Raw genomic sequence first — 24911 nt, 5'->3', positions numbered from 1 at the left:
GCAGACACCCTCAAATTAGCCTGATTTCTTTGCAACAGACCAGCTGCTATCTGGAGAGACTGTTGTGAGATCCTGGCTTTTTTTTTTTTTTTACATGATTTCTGAAAAACTACTGAAGTATTAATTCATTCAGAATTTAATTTGCCTAATGAATATGATCATCTCAAGCAAATGACAGTGGCTGTTCATCTATGAGCCATGTAGTCTTGATTTTGAGGGCTTTTTGTCAACAGTAAGGCACTCATGTTTTCATTCTGATGTTTGACTCCTGGCCGAGTGATATTTTGTATAGTTTTAAAAAACAAAACCCAAAAAACCTGACTCCATTGTTGTACAAAGATGTGAAACTGGTTTGCAGAAACCTCTTTCTAATGTGATTTAAGACTCAGATTTTAGCAACATGCTGGTTCTTTAAGCAGGTGTGTTTCCTAGTTGCCTTGATACAGTCCTCTGCATCAGTGGGCTTTGAGCAGAAGGAGGTCCTCTACCCCCAAAGCTGGTGTGTGTTTCCTTTTTATTTCACTGGACAAGTACTTGAGCATGGATTGATAGATCTGGGAGTCCTTTTTTTGTCCTTTGGTGTGTTACATGCAACAGATAAAGAAAAAGACAGAAAATGAGAGTACTTTCTGGGGGAAAAAAACAGTCTGCAGAGTCTGGAGAGGTCAAGGAAGTGCGCTGGCTGCTTGGATGAGTTAATTATCCTGAAAAAAAAAATGCTGAGGGAAACTTGTGGTGCTCTGTTTGACCCAAGTAGCTCCTGAGCTACACAAATAAACAGGAAAACCCCCACAAGACCTGATTATACAGCTGCAGCTTGCCAGGTGGGCATAGGCAATAGAATCAAAAAGATTTAGCTAGAACTACATTTTAATAATTGATATGACTGTACAATATTTATTAAGCAGTGTTCGATAAGAAACAATGACCTTCTATTCTGACCTGTTTTCTCTCCTTTCCCCCCTCCCTATTTCCTAAATACTTATTTCCTTCATTTTTCACCCCCCTTGCCTTGTCTAAGGTTACTTCAAAAAGGTGGAAACTGTGCTATACTGACCCAGTTTTCCTATATGAAAGCAGCAAGCCCAAGCCTCTGATTCCTGGGAGGAATTAAGATCTTGAACGAACCAGGCTACAGAAGTTGTGCTCAGAGCTGCAGGGGGAGGAATCTGTAGTAACTCTAACAGTATTTGGAGGGCCAGCAACTGCACTGTATTAATTGCAGTTTCCTTGGATCACATGTGGTGAGCCAGTTCTTGGAAGAGAGTCCAAAAACATGCTCGAGTTCTTCACACAAAGGTGCAGATGACTCATCTGACAAGACTGGCCCATAAAGCAGTGATAAGGTCCTGCTGTGGTACTAGCCATATGTGCTCCAGGTATGGTGTTTGCAAATGTCACACCGCACTGTGAGAAGGCTTTGTCTCTTCCCTTCCCCAGTCTAAAAGCCACGCTACAAATTCTGTGGAAGTGAATTCTGTCTGCTTCAGTATTCTGCAGGCAATTCAAAGCAGCAGTTATGGTGAAACTCGTTTCTGTCCAGTCTGCATATAAAGGTGGCTAGGTTTAAAAGTGGTGGTGGAGTAGGAGGACCAACACGAAACCAAAACTACCCCTCCCCTCTCTCTTGTTCCATATGCTTCCAAGCATCGAGCCTGAAACTGAGTACATTAAAACTGGAAAACATGCAGCCAAACCCCCTTCTGGCTGAGATTTTGCTTATACCAGTTCATCGTCTTTCAGATGCATACTGTCCATCCCATCTTGCTTCTGTTTCAACTACAGTGAAGTAAGTGCTTGGCATTAAGTGCATAAAACGTTCTTCCTGAATTCCATGAACAGGTTTCACAACAAAAAATCCAATCCTAAATAATCTCAGCAACACAGCGACCATCCCCACAACTGGTGAGGGCTGCCACCCTGCTGAATGCCTGCTCAACCCTTGTGTTACCAGTAGCTCACAACTGCTACACACCTTGTCCTGGTCAGGTTTTTGTTATAAAACAGCACCAATGGCTGCGACAACCACAGCAGCTTACTTTGGTCCCTATCGATTAAGCTCTGCAAATTAAATCAATGTCTTTCTGTAATTACTTGTGCTGCAGATCCAAACTAGCTTAAGGACCTGAATCATAATCCAGTGTAAGGTGAAGCGTTACAGAGCATTATTGGCTTTCCGCAGATTTCCATTTTGGTTTATGACTGCTTGTCCCTTTACAGGGCTGGGGCCCAGATCTTCAGGCATGTGTAGATGCCTATTTTCTGAGAGAGGATCTGAGCCTGAACAGATGCTATTTGTAGGCATCTTGGCAGGGCAAGACAAGTGCGCTATTTTCTTCCATAAATTGTTTTTTCCTTATTTAATTACACTTGCTTTAGCAGTTTTCCTGCAAGGTTATTTACATAATTATGCTCTCTTGTGATACGTTACAGCTTTCTGAACCCTGATTTTTTTCATGTCTAGTTTCACATGTACCACTTATGCTAGAAGACCTATTCGAGGAATTGACTCCGTTTCCCAGAAAAGACCCTGGATATTCCTCTCTGTGTTTACACCTCCTGCTCTGCTCTTCCCTTCCCTGCTGTGCACTGACCTGCTGCCCTTGCCTTCACTGTGCCATGGAAAACATGTTTGATTATGAGTTCCCAGCACTGGAGCCAGGGAAGTAGAACAGAGCAGTGCAAGGAGTTAGTGTCTTCCCAGAAGACAGTCTCTCATCAGCTGTGCCCCAGACATGTGAAACAACTTCTTGTCCCTGGGCAGAATTAACTGCCCTCTGCAATGACCCTTCCCCATGTTAGCACAAACTAAATACCCCATGTTTTCAACAGGAGGTGCATGCTGAATCCTTAGCGATACAAACCGGCACTGAGGGCAGCTTTGAGTCATGTGCACGCTGTTCAAATCAAACACACACAGGACTAAGTCCTCTCTGTTGCAGCCCTTTATAAATGAATTAGCGTGTTCAAGAATTCTTGCCAAACATGCTGTGGGCTGGTCTGAGACAGCAAATTGCTCTTTCTGGTTCAGCTGCAGATCACGGCTCTTGCCCAGAGCTGATAGGGTGCTCCATAATTAATTGTGCATGCACTGTGCTTCATTACTGAAGCAGGCACGTACCTCTGGTTAAAGAGCTTCTGTCCAGAGGGTCGGTTATGATCACACACCCATGGCAGTTAGGTTTGTTACTTGCTGACCAGGGATTCACATCAGTGAAGTTCATTCTATTTTTACAAGTGTAATACATGAAAGGGAACAAATGCTACCTTTCTCAAGAGCTCTTCAGTCCTTAAGAGAAAGGGACAGAGTAGGGGTAGTCAAGGTATGGCATGTACAGATGTACTTGAACCTCTTCTAATACATGTATTTGAGCTGCACCGCAGCTCCCTTGGACCTGAAAAGCCCTGTAGACAGGAGGGTAAACTGACTCATTGCTTGGAGACATTAACAAAACTTGAGCTTTCTCATTTTCCTCCTGATTTTATCCTTGAAGACTGTCTCAGAGTAACTGTGGCAGCAGATTCTAAACCTCAGCCCCTTTGACTGTAAGGCCAGTGCTGTCACTTGCTATATAACAGGGTTTCCAGCTGTGTGTCACTGCCTGACACCAAGGAAGGGCATGGGGATTAATGTCCATGGGATCCTTACATCTAAATCCTGGAGACAGCTTCAAAAAATCTCAGCTATCACTTACATATCCCCCATTCTTCCAGTCCTTCCTCCCACCCCCGCCAATATTTTTCTTTTCTGTAGCCTGAAAAGCTGAGCCCATCACGGAAAAGGGAGGGACAAAACATGAAAAAAATCCCAAATCCTCACACAGCACCAGGTTTAAAAAGCATTCAGGCACTGTACAAACTGTTAATAAAATACTGCAGCCATATGCAAATCTCCAACAGCAATCCCCCAGCCGGTCCTGCTGCCAGCATCTCGGCCTGCTGTCTAGTGCAGAGCAAGGAGAACGGGAGACTCCCTCGGCTTACACGCACGCCCACAGAATTAAATTGTAGCTCTATATATAGCTCCTGTCTCATGCGAGGAGCTAAGGCTTTCACAGACACCCACGCTGCACTCGCTGGGGTTATTTTTAGCATCAGTGACAAGGTTACCTGGATGATTCCTGCCACATAAGAACAAAATGCATTAAATTGTACACACCTAATTAGCAGTGACAGCCGATCTTTTCTTTGTGCCTGCCCCTGCCTTTCTGTCTCTGGAATACACCTGTGTCAAGTCTTCCCTGCCTTCTGAAATCAGGGCAGTTCCCTGATTTCTAGTTCAGTGAGCGGGAGTTTGAGCACAGTTGGAGCTTCATCAACAAACCGTGATAATCTCCAGGTGAATTTGGGCTAGTCTCTAAAACTGAGCTCAGTTCAGTATCTACTTAATTTCTGCATCAGGGCCACTAGTAGTTTGTACCTTCCCCCCTGCCCTTTGGTCAAAATCAAATCAAATATTCCCCAAAGTTCTGTAGATTCAGCCCAGTTTCCCATTGAATTTCTCGGTCTGGGGGGCTGATGCCTTTTCAGTGAGCAAAGCTGCCGTGAGACGTTTCTGTGAGGAAATGACATGGGATGTGCCGTTCTCGAGAAACAGGGCACGGCTTTTCATGCCGCTCTTGGGAAACGGGGCACAGCTTTTGTTTCATCAATAGGTAAATTTTTCCTTTGAGATTGCTCTGTGTTGAACTGTCATGCTTTATGCTTTTAGGCTGTTTGCTTGGTATTGTTCTGTCTCCAGCAGCACTGTGAACCTCATGCTCTGTTACATAAGGCTGAGGTACAACCAGGGTCTAATCTGGGTGTGCGTTTAGCTACGTCTGCACTTTCTGGGCAAGTCAACTCGAAAATGCCTTTCCAAGAACCTCGGGGCAGTATTGGAACTACAGATTTCCAGATGTGGTAAAGTACTCAATAAAGATACCCCCTTTTTCACTTTACATTGCCAAGAAATCTTGCCCCAGCATGATCCACTTACCCATGCCAAGTTTTTCAATGTGGTAAAGATCAGTTTTAGGTGCTCAAGTTTTGGTTCCGCTCTTGTCCATAAAACCATCATTCTTCCTGTCTGACTCCTTTGATGCCCATGTTTCAGTATCTGTATTCCTGTCTCCATAATCTCTTAAGTGCTGCTGAATGCATCGTGTCTACTTATGCAAATATCCAAGGAGGTGAAACAGAACATGAAGTGAAAATTACAAGTATAATCTTTTCTGGGAATTCATGTTTTCATTGAAACATTAAGTAATAATGGAGTGTCTTTAACTGTGGTTATACAAGGCATACTTGAGAAGTACCAGCCACCCAAGCAGTTCAAACATTAACTTTCTAAATAGTCAGATATCAAATTTAATTAAACAACCTTTTCCTGCGTCACTCTTCAGTCTAGCAACTATTTTACTCCTCCAGTTTCAGCATAAATCCCTTCTAGAACAAAGTGAGACTGTAAGGCAGAAAGCAGTTACTGCAAATAATCGTATTGCAAATGTCTTTCCCGCCTCTTGACACAAAGAGCTCTCGATTCACCGAATTCCATTGAGGGCTTATTATCTACACTCCGAACACATAATAATGGGAACCAGGACCTGTTGGGAGCCCTCTTGCCTAATGCACAGTAGAATATTGCAAGTGCACACCATGGCCCTGTGCACCGGGGACGCATGAATTAGTGAGAGAAAACACTACTGGAAAGGGAAATCTGGGGAAAATGGAATACTGCCATTTTGGATGGAGGAGGAGGGAGAAGTGCCTGTTTCCACGGCAACAAGTGGCAGACTAAATTGTCTGGGAGCACGAAATATGGGAAATACACTCTTCAAAAACAGCAATGTGCATAAATGAATACTTGAATCTGTACTCATTCTGCTGTCAGTCAATAATAAATCCGAAGTCAGTGGACTTGCACAGCTGTGAAAGTGGAATCTGGCCCAAAAGATATAACGGAATTCCTCAATCTCTCTTTTGAGATGCAATGAGTGGGAAAGGGAAGAAAAACAGGGATTTTAGCTTTGACTGCATGAACACCCATCAACAAGATAGCAGTGTTGGTTTTCTCAGCAGGTTCACAACTACTGTTGAAATGTATTATAGCAGAACCATTTAAAAAATACGGCGTTTTTGAGAAAATGTTATTCTTTTGTCTCCCCATTTTTGAAGTTACATAGACACTATTATTCAGTATATGTTGCACATTATATACGTCAGCATAGCTTTCCCTCTAGAGTACGGAGCTAGGCTGTGTTAGCTGTGGGACTGAGGCAATTTGCTAGAGAGCTGTAGACTTCCAAATCCCTACAAATGTGCTGAAAAATATTGATCTTGGAAAAAACTGCCTGTTTACTTGCCATTCTTATGCAGACAGCCATATAACTACTGACTAATCCACCTGTACGTTATTTTGTGCTAAAGTACAGGGCTGTAGCCTGGTGGTTCAGGTGGATTCATGAGCCGGCAAGTCCCATTGCTGTTATCAAAGTGTTACCAGTGCAGCAGCAGCAATGTGCTCTTATCGGCACAGGTCATGGCAAAATCATCCAGAGCCCAGACATCTCTGTTGGATCCCATTTTCTGGTCAGTGCTTCGCACCTGAACGCTTAGCAGTGCGTTCCTTAGCTATAAACTTCCTAAACTTCCAAGTTTTCACAAAGGCACAAAGAGACTGTGCTGCACAAATAGCAGTGAAATGAATGGGTTTAAAGATGCGATATTTTCCCTCTGCCCGGTGGTTACATTGCCACACTACCACCAGGTTATGCTGGGGTGGGCTGTGTTTGTGAGGTGAGACCCAGTTAGGAACTCCAGAGGGATATCTCTAGGGCTTTGACTTTTTGGCCTTTAACACTACCCATTTTTACTTTTTATTTTGGACATGTACTTTCTTTTCCTTGTGTAAATATTTTCCTGCATGCATCCACCACCTGAGCTTGTTTGCATGGTCGTGTTCTATTCTGGTGGATGAGTTAAGAGCTGGGCTGAGCTCTGCCAGTGCACATATGTGCTGGAAGTTGTGTGGGAGATAGCTTCCAATCTGTTTTGCCATTCCTGGCTATTCCAGCAATCTCTGCACCGTCTGTTCCCCGAAATGCGCTGAATCTTCCATGTTCCAGGAGGAAGGAACTAAATGAAAGCCTGTCTTCCAGCACTTGGAACAAAGATGGCTTTTAGCCATCCTCTAGACATTACCAATGAGACTAATAGCCTGCACCACAGATTGCTCCATGAGACCATAGCAGGCAGTATGGAGGCTTCCTTCACTGCACTGACCTATAGATGCTACATTTCCTAGCTTCTAGTAATGACCAGCCCTTTTCTTCACCAGCAGAACAGTTTCATTTTTAAATCCTCGTATCGACACTTGACTTTAGGTATGCCTCCTTTAAAATAATTCTTTAGGCTCATTATTGAGCAAGCTACATGTTAAATCAAAAGATAAATCCTGTAGTTATACCACCTGAATGGCCTTTCACACTAAGAGAAGTCAGGCTGTATTGAAGAGATGTGACCTTCCAGGCATTTCAGCAATATGAATGTGGCTGTATATGACATAATCTTCTTACTCAGTGAATACTCTGTGATGGTCCAACTTGGTTTTATGGATGCAGTGGGGTGGAAACCAGTTTTGTTTATTTTAGAGCCATAAAATTAGGCTCCTGACTTATGAAGACATTTAGCGAGCAATTGACTGGACAAAAAAATGGAATTAACAATATGGGAGTGCAGCTTGAAATAATTCCCTGATATGAATATACAAGGCTTGCAAGGTCAAGATGATCAAAGCCATGGTCAAGGTCCATGATACTTTCCTTCCTAAATCAATGGGTATTAATGTGGCATATCTATGACTTGCTCTGCCTGTAACTCTTGGAACTTAATGTAAATTGTAATGTGCTATTTTTCACTTGTATGGGATGTACATGTTTTGGGACAGGGACAGGCTCTGTCTTGTGCAGCCACTGGCACAATGCACTGTTCTCCTTTGGGTGTAAAGTGCTACCATGCTACAAAGAATGAACAGCAACCAGTGAGACTGGATCCAGCTCCAGTATTCAGGGGCATCATGAAGTGCACCCAAACTCTCATCTGTTCATTCAGCAGCTCGTTGTTTAGCTGAGGGCAAGTGTGGTGATGCCAGTGATGTTTTCCTCCATAAACCCTGCTCCATTAGGACTTGTGCTCTGATCCATATGTGTACTTCTCATTCCCTGTCCCCTGAGGTAAAGTTTAATCCAATGCACACACATGAATGAGCTAGCCTAAATATCAATAAATGTTTCTTTCAGGAGAGGCTTGAGATATTTAATATTTAATAGGCCTTGAAAATTAACTTCTGTTCATGTTTCTCAATTTGATTCCAAGCATTTTGGCAGTGAGCAGTGCTCACTGTCCCAGTGTGGGCAGGCACAGCACAGATTATTTAACAATCCACTTTGTCTCATCTAAAATATTCATGTTTGCAGATATCCAAATGTAGCTCTTAAAAAAACCACACACAAAACCCAAATGGTGCAGCCTGAGCCTCACAGTTACCTTCAGTCTTTGCTTTAGGCTACACGCCACAGTAATGCTGTTTCTTTCATAGCTCTACCCTGTTGCCCTGGTTACTGATCAAAACCAGACCATCCCTGCCATCCCTGCAGCTGGCCTTACACAAACACCTCACCCGCGTGAAGGCAACGCTGCTGGAGCTGCTTCTTCCTTCAAGCAGAAATCCAGCCACCAATGCACACAGAGCTTTCCTTTGTTCAAGTCAATGTGCAGCTATAACAATTGCCTTTATCCTCAAACTCAGCTAGTGCCAACAAAGAAAAATCAGGTTAATAAATAATTGTGTTATTATTTTTGTTAAAGCACTAGCCTTTCTGGAGGACCCCAAAATCTTGATTACGTCAGTGGAGCTGCAGGTAGATTTGGCAGAATTTTGTCTCTCACATTGACTTCTGTCTTGTTTTCCATTGAAAACAAGAGAATCCTGACTGAAGAGGGAGTTAAGATTTTTCTCCATGTGACTGATTGACAGCTGGAAATGTGCTATATTAGTTTGTGTATGATTCACTGCAGGAAATGGACTTGGGGGTGGGTGACAGTGTCTCATCTGACAGTACTCAGAGGCCGCTCTGTTGTAAAGGGAGGTTCCTCCCTGTTCTTAGGTAGACTTACTTTGAGAGTTTCATCTCAATTTGCTGCCGGATTTCCTGTCTTTCCTCGTCTGTCCTCCTTGGGAAAATATTCCTGTCTTCCAGCTCCTGCTTACTTGGTCTGTTTCGTAGTTTTACTGCCAGCAGTTCTTTCTTGCATTTTCTTGGCAAAGTACCTAGGACATGCATTGAAAAGAAAGTTATTAGAAAGACAGCTCCTGGAGAGGAAACATGCACATATGAAGAGGGGGAAACCTACAGAGTGAGTGTGATCTGTATGTTAGTGTGCAATGAACAGTTCTACACATTCATGTAAGTAAGTAGCACTACAGTTGTGCACGGCTCAGACACAAAACTGCTTACAAATGCAGAAGGATCATATTCCTGTTATCTTTGTTATCCATTATAAGCAAGCAGTGCTCTCAGGTGAAAATTATTTGCAGTTGAGACATGATTTACATCACTAGTTTAGAAGTCAGAGGCATCTTGCCTCAATCCTCTGAGCATCCCTATAGCCCAGAGCAGTCCCCATTTCCTGAGCCATTTAGTGGTTCCTGCATCGCTCAGGGACAGGAGTGGCTGGGACATGTACACCTTCCTCGCAGGGTCACCAGGCATAACCAGGAATAGCAGAATATAATTTAGCAATCAATACTACACTGTCGATATTAGGCCTTTCCCTCTGAAGAAAGCAGGGGCAAATATTCCAAGGAATGAAAGAAAAGGCCAGGTTTTATGATGATTTGCAGAATGCTGGCAACTTAATTGGGCATTCAGGCAATAAGAGACACAAATACTTACTGTGATAGCATGACCCGTTGTACTTATTGTAAAAATATGATACCACCTGTTTTCCATCAAACCAGACAACCTGAAAAATTGCCATTACAAAAGAACTATTCGTAGGAGACCATGAAGCAACTGTTTTGAGTAGGAGTCTATTGCTCTTTAGTGTGCTGGATGTTGAATCCGTGATGCTGCCTCCCTGATGACACTAGAAACGTCCGTTTACTCTTACTAGAGGGAACTGTATCTGAGCTTAGGTGGTTCTGTATCTCTGGTGTAACTCTTTAGACTTCAGCAGGCTGAACAGATGAAAATTGGACTCCTAGGCTTATAAAACCATTTTGCCATGTGTTTGGAAAGGTATGCAATAAAATGGCTGTAAAGTAGAAACCTGTCTTTATTTTCAAATGCAGACCGAAAGTCTGAGGCGGTGTCCATATTTGAGGAGGGGTAGCTTGCTTACGATGGGTGGAAACAAAGAGGGAAGTGGTATTAAAACCAGTGAGCTGCTGAGCCATACTGGAAGAACTGCACTCTTCCAGCAGTCATGTTACCGGTAGGTTGTAAGCAAGTAAACTTACACCAGATCCCTGCATGCCTCTACTATGCCGTACTGGCTTTTCTGGTGTCCAGTCCAGGACTTCAGCGGAGTCTGAAAATTATCATTGCAGAGTAGCACCGGCCAGATAGGGTTTAGCACATTGTCAGGGTGTGCAGGAGCTAGAGTTAAATCTTTGCATTTGTTTCATCTTGGGAGCGTGGTGTGTAATAGGAGGTTATTTTGTTTTGGTTCCTTTTTACTTTAAAGGTGTTTTTTTAATTTAATGCTTCACCTTTTCTAGAAAAGGTCATCTAATTTTTAAAGAAAATGACATTTAATTGATATTTTTGTTTGGCATTTGAGATAGGATTAAAGTCTATGCTTTAAAGGATGCTCTGGAGCTTGTCAAGATACTAAATCCTAAATAGATTCTCATTGCCATACAGTGGAGTTTTATTTGCTAGGGTTCTGTGGACCTACATTATTACTATCACTATTGATTTTGAATTTCTTTATGCAGAGGGAGGAGTCTATACCACATCCACACATACATGTTGGAAAGACTGGGGCAGAGAGTAGTTATCTCCCCTGTGTAAGTGGGGACCAGTCTCTTGATAGTTGCAGTGGTGTAAAATTACACTTTTTAGAAACCATAATCAGCTCAAAGCCCTGCTTAGAGTCTAAAAACGGTGCCCTTGTTTAGCACCTTCCTCCTAATACTTTCAAAGTCTGTTGCAAACATTAATTAAAGTAAACCACACAGCCCTCTGAAGTAGTAGGTATGCATTTAACAGATGGGTAAAGAAGTTAAATGGTTTGGCTGATGCCACACAGAGCCTTCTGCTAACTGAATAAATGACTCCATCAGAAACATTTGGCTCACGAAGCCACACGCTTGGGGGACTCTCAAGATTTTTCAAGCCTCCACCTCACTGGGAGCGGGTGCCGAGTGGGCGTTTGCAGCGCTCAATCCGTACAGCACAGGAACGAACAGAATTCCATCTGGAAACAATCTGAAGCACGTTTGGGGCTAGCAACCTCCCGGGTGTCCCTGAACATGTTCTCATTTTCACCTGGAAATTTTAAACAGGCGGTAAGAGGAATTTGGTCACGCCAGGAGGCTGCTGCAGAGAGACTGCACACACACATTAAGCCCAGCGTCTCTGGAACGGGCGACGTGCCACCCATGTGCTGGCCATCTGCATAGTGCATTTGCAGGCAGTTTGGTGCATCTTGGGTGCACTGAAAGCAATATACTTACACACTACACAGCACATGCCTACCTCTCTGTCCAGAACTGCTTAGAAGGAAACAAGGGAGCCCTACATGTGTAGTAAACACTTTTTTTGGAGCTGCGCGCCAAACAGTTACTCTCCCATTCATCAGTGACAGCTAAGGTATGAGCGTGCAGAACTATCCCTACTCCCTTCAGGCTCTTATAAAGCTACTTGTCATACCATACTATACCTGATCTTTGAATTGTGGGAGGACAAGGGCTAGAATCACATTGCTTATTTGCTCAGATGAGGTCAGGGCTCATTTTCTGCTGTCCCTCGTCTCATAGAAAGCCAGCTGAACCTGACGCTCTGCAGATAAAAGACTGGACTTTTTGCAAGAAGTCAGGTTTTGAAGCTGATGTGGAGACATTGGCTTAAGCTAGCTCAGTGTATGCCCTAGAGGCTTGTATTTCAAAGTGAGATGGAACAATGCAATGTTTTGCTTGAAACAAAGTAAAATGAAGCGACTCTTCAGGGCCTTGTCTACTCCCAGGCTGCTCTGCTGCGTACTTAGAGTGAGTCTACTACTTTGTGAAATTAAAAACACAAATCACATCTGAAAAATCTCAACTTTAACCCAAATCCTGCTGTTGTATTAGGGAAGCAGAGAGCGTATAACCCACTCAGGATAAGCTGTGCTCACTTCATCCAGATGTCTGGATTTCTAAAAGGCTTATGCTATAGCCACTCCCATGGTCCATATGCACTGTGCACTGATTAATCTTTAGGGTATTTCACCAAATAAAATGCAAGAGATCTGGATTAAGCTGATCTGCTAGTCTAAGGAGCCATTCCTCATGCCTGACCAATTGGGTTAATTCCTGAAAAATAATACCGGCCCAACAAAGTGAAAAGAGGGAGATGATGTTACCTCCTTCAGGCAGACATTCTAGGAAACTCTGTGTAGTTAGTTCATCTGTTTTCATCTTGACTGGCCCCACTGATGGCCAGTTCTGTTATTCCACCTGCTGCAGAAACCCATATCTGGTGTTTCAGAATTAATAAACAAATGAATAAAATCTGAGAACAAAGAGGAAATAAATCCCCAAACTAGTTTTCCCCACATCCATTTTCAGTACCCTGAAGCAAATTCCTTCCTGATCACTATCTCAGTGGAAAGTGAACTTGCAAATACCCTTATATAAGTATTTCCTTCATAAGGGTTATTTTTCCCGGTCAATAAGGCATGTTCAATGCCGGTCTGTCCCGTGACCAAGTTATCTTAGGCAGGATCTTGGCTGTGGCTTCTTTCATGATTTATGGCAGCTCGGATGGGTCAACAATAAATGCTTTGAAAATTCACACCCTTTTCATGCTTGGTCTGCAGGTTCCTGACTGAAGTTCCTGTTTTAATTCGGTTGAATCATGACATTTAATTTCCTGTATGTTTATTCTTCTTTCTATCAAGCGAAAGACAAATCCTAATGCTGCGTGTTGATGGAAAGACCTTACTTGCACTGGTTGTCAGTTGTGGGCTACATGCTTGTTATGTTATTTTTTTAAACTCATGCACAAGGCTACTCTCTTGCCTTGTGTGTTTAGAGATTTCAAAGAACGATTTATTGAGTAGGGTGCTAACGGAAAGTCAAGGTAAAATTCCTCACTTTTTCCAGACTTATCTGTGACCTGTACTGATCTCTCTGTAGCCATGGGGCTGTTGCACTGAGCACTGTTCTGCATCGCAGTGGCAATGGCACAGTTGGTGACGTGCTAAGGCAGTACAGTAATTGTAAAGCAACTTTGGATTAACGCATAGTTTTATCTCCTGACTTGCAAACCAGCCCAGATTTTTTAAACTAGAAAGAGTCTGGATCTCTCATTCCTCTCTGAAATGCAAATGGCAGCATTTGAATGAATGCTGGCACCAGCAGTGCCACCCAGTGTCAAGACCAGAAATCCCTTGCGTATGTCCCAGCTTGCACTGAATACAGGGGCAGTGGTCGCAACCCCAAAGCTGCTGTCTTCTCCGTGGCTGCGGTTATACCACCCCACACCAGGACTTCTGTGGTTCAAATGACCGTGTTGCTCAGCTGGCCATATACCTGTCTGTGGCAACCTCCTTAGACATCAAACAGCTGAAACTTTGGGTGGCCTGGGTTTTTGTTGTCCCCATAAGATGTGCCTGAACTTGAGCACCAGCAGAGCAAGCACCAGGCTTGCAGAAGAAATTAGGTCTTTTGCAAATGCATAGTTACAGCCTGCAAGGACAAGGTAGTCCGCCATGATCTTTGGCCGTCTTAAAGAAAATGGTCTTATACATAAAGCTCAAGTCTTATAATGACTAAGGTTTAGGGGTGTATGGAACAGACTTCTTAGTGCAAGAACTGAAGTTTAGTGTGAAGAGACTCAAATGCCAGAGTGAGATAAATTAATTATGAGGAAGAAGGCTGTGTAGCTACGAAGAAAGCAATGAGAAAAAATTATTCCTAAAAATATTTTTGTTGAAGTTGGAAAGTATTTTGCATGGAAAAGGGGTTCTATTCATATCTGGGGCCTCTTTATCAGATGATAAACCATCTTTGTTTGCTCTCTTTGCCCTCGGTGTACAACTGCACATAAATACTAATCTGTGTATAATTACTGCTCTACCTCATTTCATAACAAACCTTCAAATTTTCAGCCTTTCAGATAAGGCATGTAATTTTCTGTCTACATATCTACATATGCACTTCTATTACTAGCACACCATCACAAGAAATGGGGAAGCAAGTCTGTATGTGGTTCTGTCCCCTGACATTTTAAATTTGGGCCATTAATCTTACTCACTAAAACGTTCAAGAATGTATCAGCCCCACCTCATTATATTCACCAATTAGTACTGTAAGATTTTCCATCCAACTTTTACATCAGTTGGTCTAATATTGCCCTATAACACTTGCTGTGTTTAAACAATGCTTAAGCCGTCATCAATACACCAACACTGTTGCTCCACTGTAGTAAGCAGAAATATTTCAGAATTTTAACACTTATTGTGGAAAGCCAAGAGTTGCTTCTAGATATCACTGAAATTTGTACAATAACTTATGTCCTTCTATCATCATAATTTCTGTCTTCACAGACAGTGAATAATTATTTTGTTAAATGTATAGAGTATTCATCTTCAACAATAAAATATTCAGATTTATTTTTACTAGCAGGGGATAAGATATTTTTTGCCTGGCTGATTCTAGGTCTTAAAAATTATACCAAAGGAGACCACTTTATGATCAGGAACAACACATAGTCAGAAAAAATAAAAAAAAAAAAGAATAGAACTTAAAAGGTGATTTTTAAGTTATCCTAAAATGTATAGCAACTGTGCAAGGGATTCTCCTTTGTTTTGTCTTTTCTCAGTGGTCTGTTCTGTTACTAGGTGTCTTAAGACACAGGAGCAGAACTCGTGAGTCCTGTGTGCTGGCTTATACTTCCTAATAGGAATTTTAAAAGTCCTCCTTCATCTGTTATAACAATTATTTTATTTCTTGATGAATTTTTCTCTGCCTGCCTCCTCTTAACGCATTGATGAAGAGATTGAAGGATTCATTTCAGACTGAATTTTTGTCCTGTTAACATGGAAAACACCAAAGGCTTGAATGAAAAATAAATTTTCTAATGAGAGGTGATTATTGTGCCAAAGCCCGCTCAAATAATTGCTCAGGATCATACAGTGCATTCCCCATATGTCTCAAGAAAGGGTGAAATAGACCAAATGGAGAAGCAACTTTCTTCTTTAAGATATTTTCTCTGGATGTTAGTCCTTCCTAGATTCATTGGTCTCTTCCGCTTTTCACCGTACCATCACTTCACTGGAATAATAGTCCCAAAATGGGGCGCTTCTAAAACATCCCCAGCATGGCACCAGGTAGACAGAGAGCTTTGCCTACTGCCAGTGAGATGTGTCTGCAAGTGCTGCCATCCATATACACTATACTTATGCACTAGTACATAAGTAGCTGAAAGGGTAAAGCATACTAATACATGAATTGAGCAGCATAAGTCTAAACATCGTCTCGTATGCAGTATCTACCAAGACAAACATGATCACAAATCGCTATGACTCAAATTTAACTTCAGCTTTTCACCAAGATTCCTTGAAAAAGTTAATTTTACAACAGAGGAATTTATACTGCTCAGTATTTTCTGTTGCATACTGCCTTGATTAGAGCATTCCGTTAAGCTACAATAGTATATCTTTATAATAGAGGTGACTTTCCTTACCAGAAATAATGGAGTCATTCAAAACTTCCTCGTCCTGATAAAAAACAGAGTCTTCCTTGAGTTCTGAGTTCATGATCATGTTTTCTTTGTTCTCATCCGATTCTTTAACTGAGTTCCGTTTATTTTCTGAATCACTGCTGTAACTCAGTGAGTTCTCCTTTTCTTTGTTGCGCTCAATGCTAGATGTTCTGGGTGGACGGACATCCACTCTTTTTTTTGGAGAGCCTTTGCTTTCTCTTCCATGGAAGCTGTGGGTGGAAGGTGCACAGCCCGGTTTTTACAAAAGACTGTTTTTTTGCCATAGGAGGAACTTATCATTGTATGAGAATAAGCAGAATGTCCTGTAGCTCATAAAGGCCAGGGCAGAGAGTTCAACATGGGACGACACGGGATGGCATTCTCAAGACTGTGTTGAGAATGGCTAACACGGATCTACTTTCCTATCTCGGTACGGAAGGGTAGTGACTAATGTATTTCTTTGATATATAGCCACATGCTATACTGTACTGATTAAAAAAACCCACACAGCACGTCCTTCTAATATAAAACATACATGGCATGAAATATTACCATTCTGATATTTTATGATCATGACAAAGGTTTAACAGGGCCTGGAAATAATATTCTATGAATCTATTCCCCATGACAATAGCTGTTATGGAATTGCGAATGTTACCAACTTAACTCCAAAGCTCTCTGATGGAAAAGGTTATCTCTGTCCTCCTCTAATACACGGGAGAGCTTATAATAAAAACCAGACAAAGTACCCAATGTACTTCCACACAAGCATTTGTATTAAAAGTGGATACCGTATATGCTCATGTATAAGCCAAGAGACATATACTGAAATAGTAGCATTTCTCATCTGTGGAGTACTGATATTTAGAGCAGGATTTGCCTTAGGTACTCTAACGTGGCATCTTGTGGAGAGATTTTCTTTTGCAATAGGTCAAGGATTATCAAATGATTCTGCCTGTTTGAAAACCTACTTCCATGTCACAGTACCCTCCTTATAAAGGAAAATCATACTTTGAAGTAACTGCCAAATTAAGCACTTTAACCAGGGATGGATGTTCAAAGTAGTGACATCAAGAGGAAGGCAAACCCAAGCTGTGTGGGTAGATAAAATTCTAATAACAGGTTAGGGACATTTACTAAGAAAAATGATGTAGTGGAATGACTGTCCTCATGCACCCAGAGAGCCGGGAGGCTGTACGTACCTGTCCTGCCGGTGTTTGGTGGCCAGAGCCCTGTGAAGTTCTTCAATGACCCTGCTGGGAGGTAAAGGCAGGTGGACGGCAGCCAGGTGAGGGGAACCGGTTGGCGTTGTTACCTGTCCTCTGACATGGGGATCCGAACTTTTCTGGCCAGAGGGATGGAAGAGGGCAGCTTGTCCTGAGATTTGGGAGGAACTAACAATGACATAATTCTTCAGGATGGTGGAAGGAGGAGATTTCATGACTGGGTCATCTATTTCGCTTCCTGCTGTCAAAACACGAGAGGGGAAGATGTTGTGTAACACTTTTATTTTTTTGCACACAGAGTCTGCACTGCAATTAATTTGTTGTGTTGAAGAGAGGAAAATGGTGATGTTTTGTTCTTGCTAGGAGGTAACTGGTTAAGCTGAGTAACTATCTGAATTCAAAAGGCTCATATTACACAGATCAGATGTCTGATCTAGAAAAATAGATGCCTCACCCATTTCCCCTCTTTCCCACAGTATCAGATTCTCCTTTTTCCGAGCCCACCGATATATTCTTGATTGCCAGTACAGTGCCTCCTAACCACCGATGGCTTGTGCTGCGGTGGCTTTCCAATCTAGCACTTTCTCTGCTGGACTCTGGCAGACTATATTAAAATTTATGCACTGTGGTTCTCAGTCAGGACAGAATGTACCAGTATCATTATCTGCTCCTCTGTGATTGCCGCACAGCTTAGACCTCTGTCTTTCATATGCCAGTTGAGGAAATGCCAAAATCATTATAATATGAGGATAATGTTTGCATAACAAAACTTGCCAAATGAAATCCAAATGAAAGATGTGGTATTGAGCACTAAGAAGAGAAAAGAAGGGTGGGGCAATGTAATCTTTTTTTACTCACAGATTCAGATATTTTTTATGCTGTGTAAGGATTTTATGAGAAATTAGACTTTGATATATACATTTCCCCAGCACCTGAGTCCAAAACACAGCGGACATTTCCCTGGATGTAAATTTCATAGTTTCACACTATTAAGATAACTGAACATCTGGCCTGAAAAAGATGCTGATTAGTTTTTCTGTTATGCAGTTCTCTTCCCCATGCCGCCTTCCCTTTTATCTCCATCCCAAGCCTCTGGCATATGGCATTGTTTACACCAATAGCTCAGTCTGGGTGTAAAATGCAATGCGAGTTCTTCATACAGAAGGGTATTTCTTTTCTCTTGTTGCCACCTAGTGTTTTAAACAGGAATTTAAACTGACACAGCTTGTACAGCTTTTGTACAAACTTACAGATTATTTTTACTTTTTTCCACTTACTTTTGAGATAAATCCTTCAGTTCCTAGCAGAGAAAAACTTCTGCTCAGGGCAGGAGATCCTGAAATACCCATGTAAAAAGGACTTGGTTCCTATTAGCACCAGTAACTTACTCTAGAAAACTGGAGAGGATGAAAATAGATTTGCTTATTAACTTCAGTTATTAAATATTTCCTCTCAGGCCTATCATCCTGCATAATGGTTACCAACTACTCTGGTACATGCCTTTTCTTAAGTTCACTGCTGGAAATCTGGTAAGGGTAGTGCTGGGTGTCTGGAGAGCAGAACTTCTGAGGGCAAGAGCAAAAGCCCAAGTGGGAAGGAGAGCTCCTGTAGCCATACCCAAAATCAAACATCAAAAATTTTTTTGAGAGTGGCAACATTAAAGCCTGGTCTCATTTTCACATTTCTCCTTCAATGAGGAGAGTTACATCGATATTACAATCTTCTCTGTTATTCCAGGAAAGATCTAACTTACTATTTTCTTAATTTTTGGAAGGCATTTTTGCACATTTCTCTCCCTCAAAACCCAGAACTCTAACCAATGTGCAGAGCTTCCTTCATCTCTCTATGCATCCAGGCAACAGGGGTCAAGCTAGTCCAAAAGTTGCACTATCTAAAATCTGAAAACGTCTGAAAGCACAAGGGTGTTTCTTCAAGTGTCTAGGTGCCCAGTGAGCAATATCTTGGCAATGAGACACTTTCCCACCCTGGAGCTCTGCCTGTGCTGCTCGGGGTGGCTGCCGTGGCCGGGAGACAGCCAACCTCTGCTTAGCAAAGGTGTCTTTTCGGCACTCAAGGGGATTTTGATTATGTGCTACTGTGGAGATGCCCAGAGGACGTTTATGATTGATCATTGCCCATTGAATCATGGCCTGAGGGGATGAAAAAAAACACCTCTTAAGCCACGTCATACCGCTGCACAGTGAGAGAGGGTGTCCATGATTTCTCAGAGGAAGAACCCTGGGTTCAGCTCAACCCTAAAGCAGGAAGGGAGGAGACTTTGTTTTATCTTTATACCTGCTTGTTCCTGGAACAGGTCAGGGGCCAATTCTGTCCTCATTGCTGCTTGGGCCAATATTGAGAGTTTCCTTAGATCACACCTTATTTGTCCTAATGACAGCTGTTCTGTGAATAATCTTGCAAAGTGATGCCTTGGCACCTTGCCCTGTTCCCCCTCTCTCTGTGATTAATTGGTGCTTGGCTTATTCCTCACTCCTGTGCTAACAGCATCTCTAACATTGTTAAGGGGGGAAGAAATTAAACACAAAAGAGCTTTTCAGCCTCTTCGTATTCCTTTTCTTTCATGATCACTCTTTGTTTCTCTCTCCCCATACATTTGTATTCCCTTTCTGGCATTGACAGTGTTTGTTTAGTCTCAACGTACCACTGCCTCCGCATCCATACAAAAATAAACAAATGTATAATTGCTATTGATAAAGGATCTGTAGTTACTGGAGTCGTTGAGAAAACTAAGACTTGTTCTTTGTGGAAAATTTAGATGAGAATGAAATAACAAAACTCAAAATATCTTGGATGTTAGAGGAAATACTTTGGTTAAGCAGCAAAATATCTAGACTCAAAAAGCTATGAAGTGCCTGGTGGAGCTGTAATCTTGTTACCCTCCATGGGGCAGGTTTTCCAAATGGCCTGCATCTCACGCAGAGCATGGCCTTCTCGTCAGTTGAGCAAACTCAAAAGGTTGTGCCTTTTGATGGTTGTGCCTGTCCATGTTGCAGGGTGGAAGGGGCAGGGTAGAGCCTCACTCATAGCAAAGAATGTTGAAACAATCTGGACAGCCACTCCCAAGAAGCATTATGATAACCATTTTGAATCCAGCTCCTACTTAAACTCTTCTGGCTTTTAAGCGTGGGCAAAATATGGATATTTTTCCATAGGAAACAAATACTTGTAATTTTCCTCAAAAAGGCTGAAAACCAGTATTTTCTATGAACCCCAGGGGTCAGATCACAATGCCCTCTGATATTTTCCTTCCTGGCAACTTTGAAAACCCTATTCTTTGTGCCAATAGATGAGTGTGGATGCAAATCAGGGCTGAGATAATGGCTGCCACTTAAAAGTCTAAATATCCAACTGGTCTGACATGTAGATGTCAGGACTTGATTCGAATGTGCAATAAGGCCCTTTTAACTGCTTTTACCATATGTAGGGGCCCTAAAATCGGAACTAAAATCATACTCACTTTAACACTCTTGCTGCAGTGCCAGAATGTTGGAAAACGTAACAACATTGGCAACACACTAGAAAATCAGGCCCAGGGGAATTGCTCTTGAAACATTCAATGAAGTCTGGCCCGAAGGATTGCTTTGTAGGAGCCAGGTGGATCACTTGTGCGTGTTCTGTGTAACTAGACCAGATTTCATAGTTCTACATTAGACCTACCCTAGAGAGTAAACCCTTCAGACAGAAACCTCTACAGAACCTATTGACTTGGACCTGGTTTGGGCTGTTGTACTGTCATACAGTGGGAGTCCAGCTAATGAAAACATTTAAATCTTCCTTGTCTTTTATGACATATCAATAGAGCATCTGATTCAGCAGATGTTTGCAGTTGGTTTGATTTGTTTTACATGTGTTTAGTGCAATAGACACACAACAAATAATCCCCTGAGAGATTCAAATAAATATGGGAAGTACAAAGATCAGAGTGTTGTTATCAGATAACCAGACCACTCCGGTTGAAATATGGAAATCATTCACAGCAGTTTGCGGCAATAGGCTTAACAAAGAATGTAACAAAAAAAATTCTATATAGTGCTATGTAGGCAAACAACATGCAAGGGGTGGGAAAGTCTGTACTGCCCAGTAGTGACTGACCTGTTATGCTCTTTGTGATTTTGGAGATTGCCTTAGGTGGTGGAGCTGGGAGCAGCGGAGGGCTGGGAAGCTGTGCTGGGTTTCTTTCTGTCTGTTTCTGGGGGGAATCTGTGGATTCAGATACAAGTAAGGCTTGTGGACTGTCTTCAGATGCTGGCAGGCTGGCATCTTCTAATTCTTCTGTGGGTGCTGAAGGTTTCTTGGCTAGTAGGAAGATGAGTAAAATTAACGGAACACGAATTTAATAATGACAGGCCAGGGGACAATGCCAGGAACATTCAAAAAAACAGAACACATGGCACACAGCTAGAAGCACTTCTTTTCCATAGTGAAGATGATTACTCTGTGAAATAGCCAACCAGCCAAGACAGGTAAAGAATAAAATGTATGAGGATATTGAAGAAATGTTAGTTTTGATGTTCCTGAGAAAACTGCTGAGCTTCCCTTACTTCCCCTAAAGCTTTTTCTGTTTTTATTTTTTTGGGTTTTTTTTGTTTGGTTGGTTTTGTTTTTTTGTTTTTTTTTTTAATAAAGAAGGCAGCAAGACAAAGCAACTTTTGAGAACTGCAATGAATTTTCTTACAGCATGCAGCTGCAGTGGCAGAGTTACTGAATGAGTAGTTGTCTGTGCTAGGAACATGCAGCCGAAGGGCAATGAGTATCAAACTGGTAACACTACATGAAAGCTGACGTTCCAATTGTTTGTTGCACACATTTATTTTCATAATTTAATTTTTATCTTATTTAACACATGACTTCAGCTCGCATCCCAAGTCTTCTCTTACTGCACCTGACTGCAGAACTGTCGAGTCTTTCCTGAGGTTAAAGTTGATAACCAAGAAAAGACTGCCATTAAAAAGATTTACCAGTGGATCTCAGAAACTAGTGTGGAACAGAGAATGGGTAAAGTACTTAAGAAAAACTTCAATCACCAAAGCCTTCATTTGAGATGGTGAAGCAGTGTTCATTTCAGGATTGTCTCCTGAAAGATGGGAAAAACACTTAGCTCTTAAAGTTAGTGCAGGCTGAATCACTGAGCAGTTCACCAAATTGACCTGGCTGTGATGAGAGCACGGGGGAATAGATCCAGAAAGGCATGAAGCTGAAGCAGGACATAGGGGAAATTTCAGCGATAAAGTCCAAAATTAACATCTTTGAATACTGCTCAGACACCAGCTGACTCGAACAGTGCTTAAACTCACAGAGTGCCTCAGTGACGTTCACACTCTGTTACGTCTCCTGATCTCTGCCTTGATCTCTGCCTGATCAAGTCTCCTTGATCTCTGCCTGATCCCCCCACAAATACGTGGGGACCCACAGGGAGGCTTGAGCCTGACTCTAATGCAGGACCCCAGCCACAGCCAGGCTCTCACCAAACTGCACTTCCAGCCACTACAGGCTCAGTGGTAGCCATAAGGGTTATTTTTCTGACCCTAGCAAGTGAAGCAGTCATCCAAATGGGCAGATTGGTGTTTAAGTATCTCCTCACTATGAGAAAGGTCCAAACTGCTTGGGCTGGGTAAATGGCAAATCTCACTCCTTTTAGCATTCTGGATTGTCTAAACAAAGTATCTTTCCTTCCAAACCATTCTAGGCCATCTCCTAAAAACACAAAGCAGTGGGCACCCACTGCTGCCACGTCACAAATCTTTTCTTGGCTCGGTCATACGTCTTGTTTGGAATACAAATTCTCTGTATTAACGAACATTCAGCAGCCTTGTGTTCACAGTGGATGGGGAGGCACCAGAGCACTTAAGCAGTTGGAAACAATAGCATTGGCAAGATAATAGCATTTAATTTGTTGACAAACAGATTAATGAGTATGCCTAGAAGATGAGGAATGAGTATTTATCATTCAAAGACAGGGAAGTAGAATAAATATGAATCCTTAACAGGAATTCTTGTGACATTTGGCTTGATAGGAAAGCTGCCATATGTGATAGTTGCCTGAATTACAGAAGGAAATCATTATCTTTAAAATATACTTCGAGGGAAATGCTTTGTTCCAGGCTGGCATCACTTTGTATTTTTTTGCCTACTGCATAGAAGACAAAATGTGTAATAGAGGAAGAGAAAAATTAAGTCACTAACGGGTTACGTTACAGAAAGATCAAGAGCTCCAGTAGGTGTTAGTAGCTTGGCAGGAAAATTAGTCAGATTTCAGCACAATCCCCTGAGTGGAGCGATACTTTCTTCTGGCAGTAACTTCACTGAAATCAGTAGACCTCCCCATGACATGAAGTGCTGTTTGGCATGGATGCAGAGTAGCAGTCACAGTAGGACCTTTCCTTTAAAGAAGGTGGATCCAAAACACACTCGTCCTCAGTCAAACAGATTTTTTTGTTTCTGAACTCCATCCTGTTCAGAGAGTGGTATCACAAAATCAAACTGGCGTTGTGCACTCTTGTCTAAAAATGTCCATTTTACATTCCCTGCAAAAAATGGTTTGCTTCTGGTTTTTTTTCTGTGGTTATTTCTGGTAACAGCAGCACATGTTTGACTTGGTCTGAAGGCAGACCTGAGTCTTGACTATAGAAACCTATTAACAACTTTCATACCGCAGAGTGAATATTATCCTGCTGAAAATATTCCAAGTGCTCAGCACTAGAATCCTTGCCAGAGTGACTAATTATTCATGGGGTGCCACTTGTCGAAATGCCACTAGGTAGAAATCCTCCCCTTGGGACTGCCCCCAGCCCATGGGCTGGGTTAGGTGGGAAAGACTGCCCTTTCTGCCTAGGCTCTTCTTTTGCTGTGTATTATCCAAACATGAAGTCTACAAATATTTCCTTTTGTTTCCTCCTCTTCCCCTCCCTGGCCTTCATCCCACATCCTCAAGATGAAATATGACATATTGGGTATAAAGCAAATATATTCATTTTGTTTCTAGCTGGTGAAATATTCACATGAATTTGTGGAAAGACACCTACTGCACTGGGCCTGGATTGAGCCCAAGGACAAACATTATAATGAACTCAACATTATAACAAACTTAGCAGTACACACTGACAATTTTGAAGAGCTTTCCCACACGAAGAATTCCTTAAGGCAGACTCACTAGAGGCAGGAATGGTAAAAGGCACAGACAGGGATAAATTAGCACAGAAAGACTAGATCAACAATAATTATTTTAAAAGCTGGAGGCCACCGATGAAGGAGGTAGGAAGATTTCCAACAAATAAGAGTGAAGTCTCGCAGACCAGGGAGGCAGGAGAAGGTAATCCCACTGTTATTTTTTGGAACCTGGAGAAATTACACCTCAAAAAATGGAGGAAAATATATACAGAAGAGTTGTTCTAAGAACAGGGAAATGAATGGGTTTTGCCTCAATTAATTTTTAGGGTGATACAAATGCAAACAGAGCCCTAGAGTTTGAAGAGAAAGGAAAACAGCACCGAGGCCTGTATCAATAGAAGCTATGTCCGTTTCTCTATTTTGTCTCTATTTTAAGAGACAAAAAAGAGAGAGGATAAATCTTTAGAAGCCATATAGAGTCCTTTGGGATATTTTGCGATGAAATGACACAGGTAGTTGAGATGAAGAAGGTGATGGAAAGGTGTTGCTAAGCTTACAAAAAAATCCTTGTGATGAGCAAACATGACAAGACATACTTTTTGAG

The 24911-nt window shown here is 42.0% G+C and overlaps 1 protein-coding gene across 1 annotated transcript in view; it reads right to left on the bottom strand.

The window, feature by feature from the left end:
• PHACTR3 (phosphatase and actin regulator 3) overlaps positions 1-24911 on the bottom strand; it is a 110291-nt gene that overhangs the window by 20195 nt on the left and 65185 nt on the right. The window contains exons 6-9 of the mRNA XM_054218412.1: positions 21293-21496; positions 17156-17330; positions 15936-16183; positions 9157-9310 (exon numbers count right to left, since the gene is read on the bottom strand). Of these exons, the coding sequence (XP_054074387.1) occupies positions 9157-9310; positions 15936-16183; positions 17156-17330; positions 21293-21496 (781 nt within the window). The remainder of the gene's footprint in view (positions 1-9156; positions 9311-15935; positions 16184-17155; positions 17331-21292; positions 21497-24911) is intronic.

Source organism: Rissa tridactyla, chromosome 12 (assembly GCF_028500815.1).
Source record: "Rissa tridactyla isolate bRisTri1 chromosome 12, bRisTri1.patW.cur.20221130, whole genome shotgun sequence".
Lineage (NCBI taxonomy): Eukaryota > Metazoa > Chordata > Aves > Charadriiformes > Laridae > Rissa > Rissa tridactyla.
Note: the sequence above shows the minus strand (reverse complement) of the source record. Positions and strands in the feature narration are given on the sequence as shown.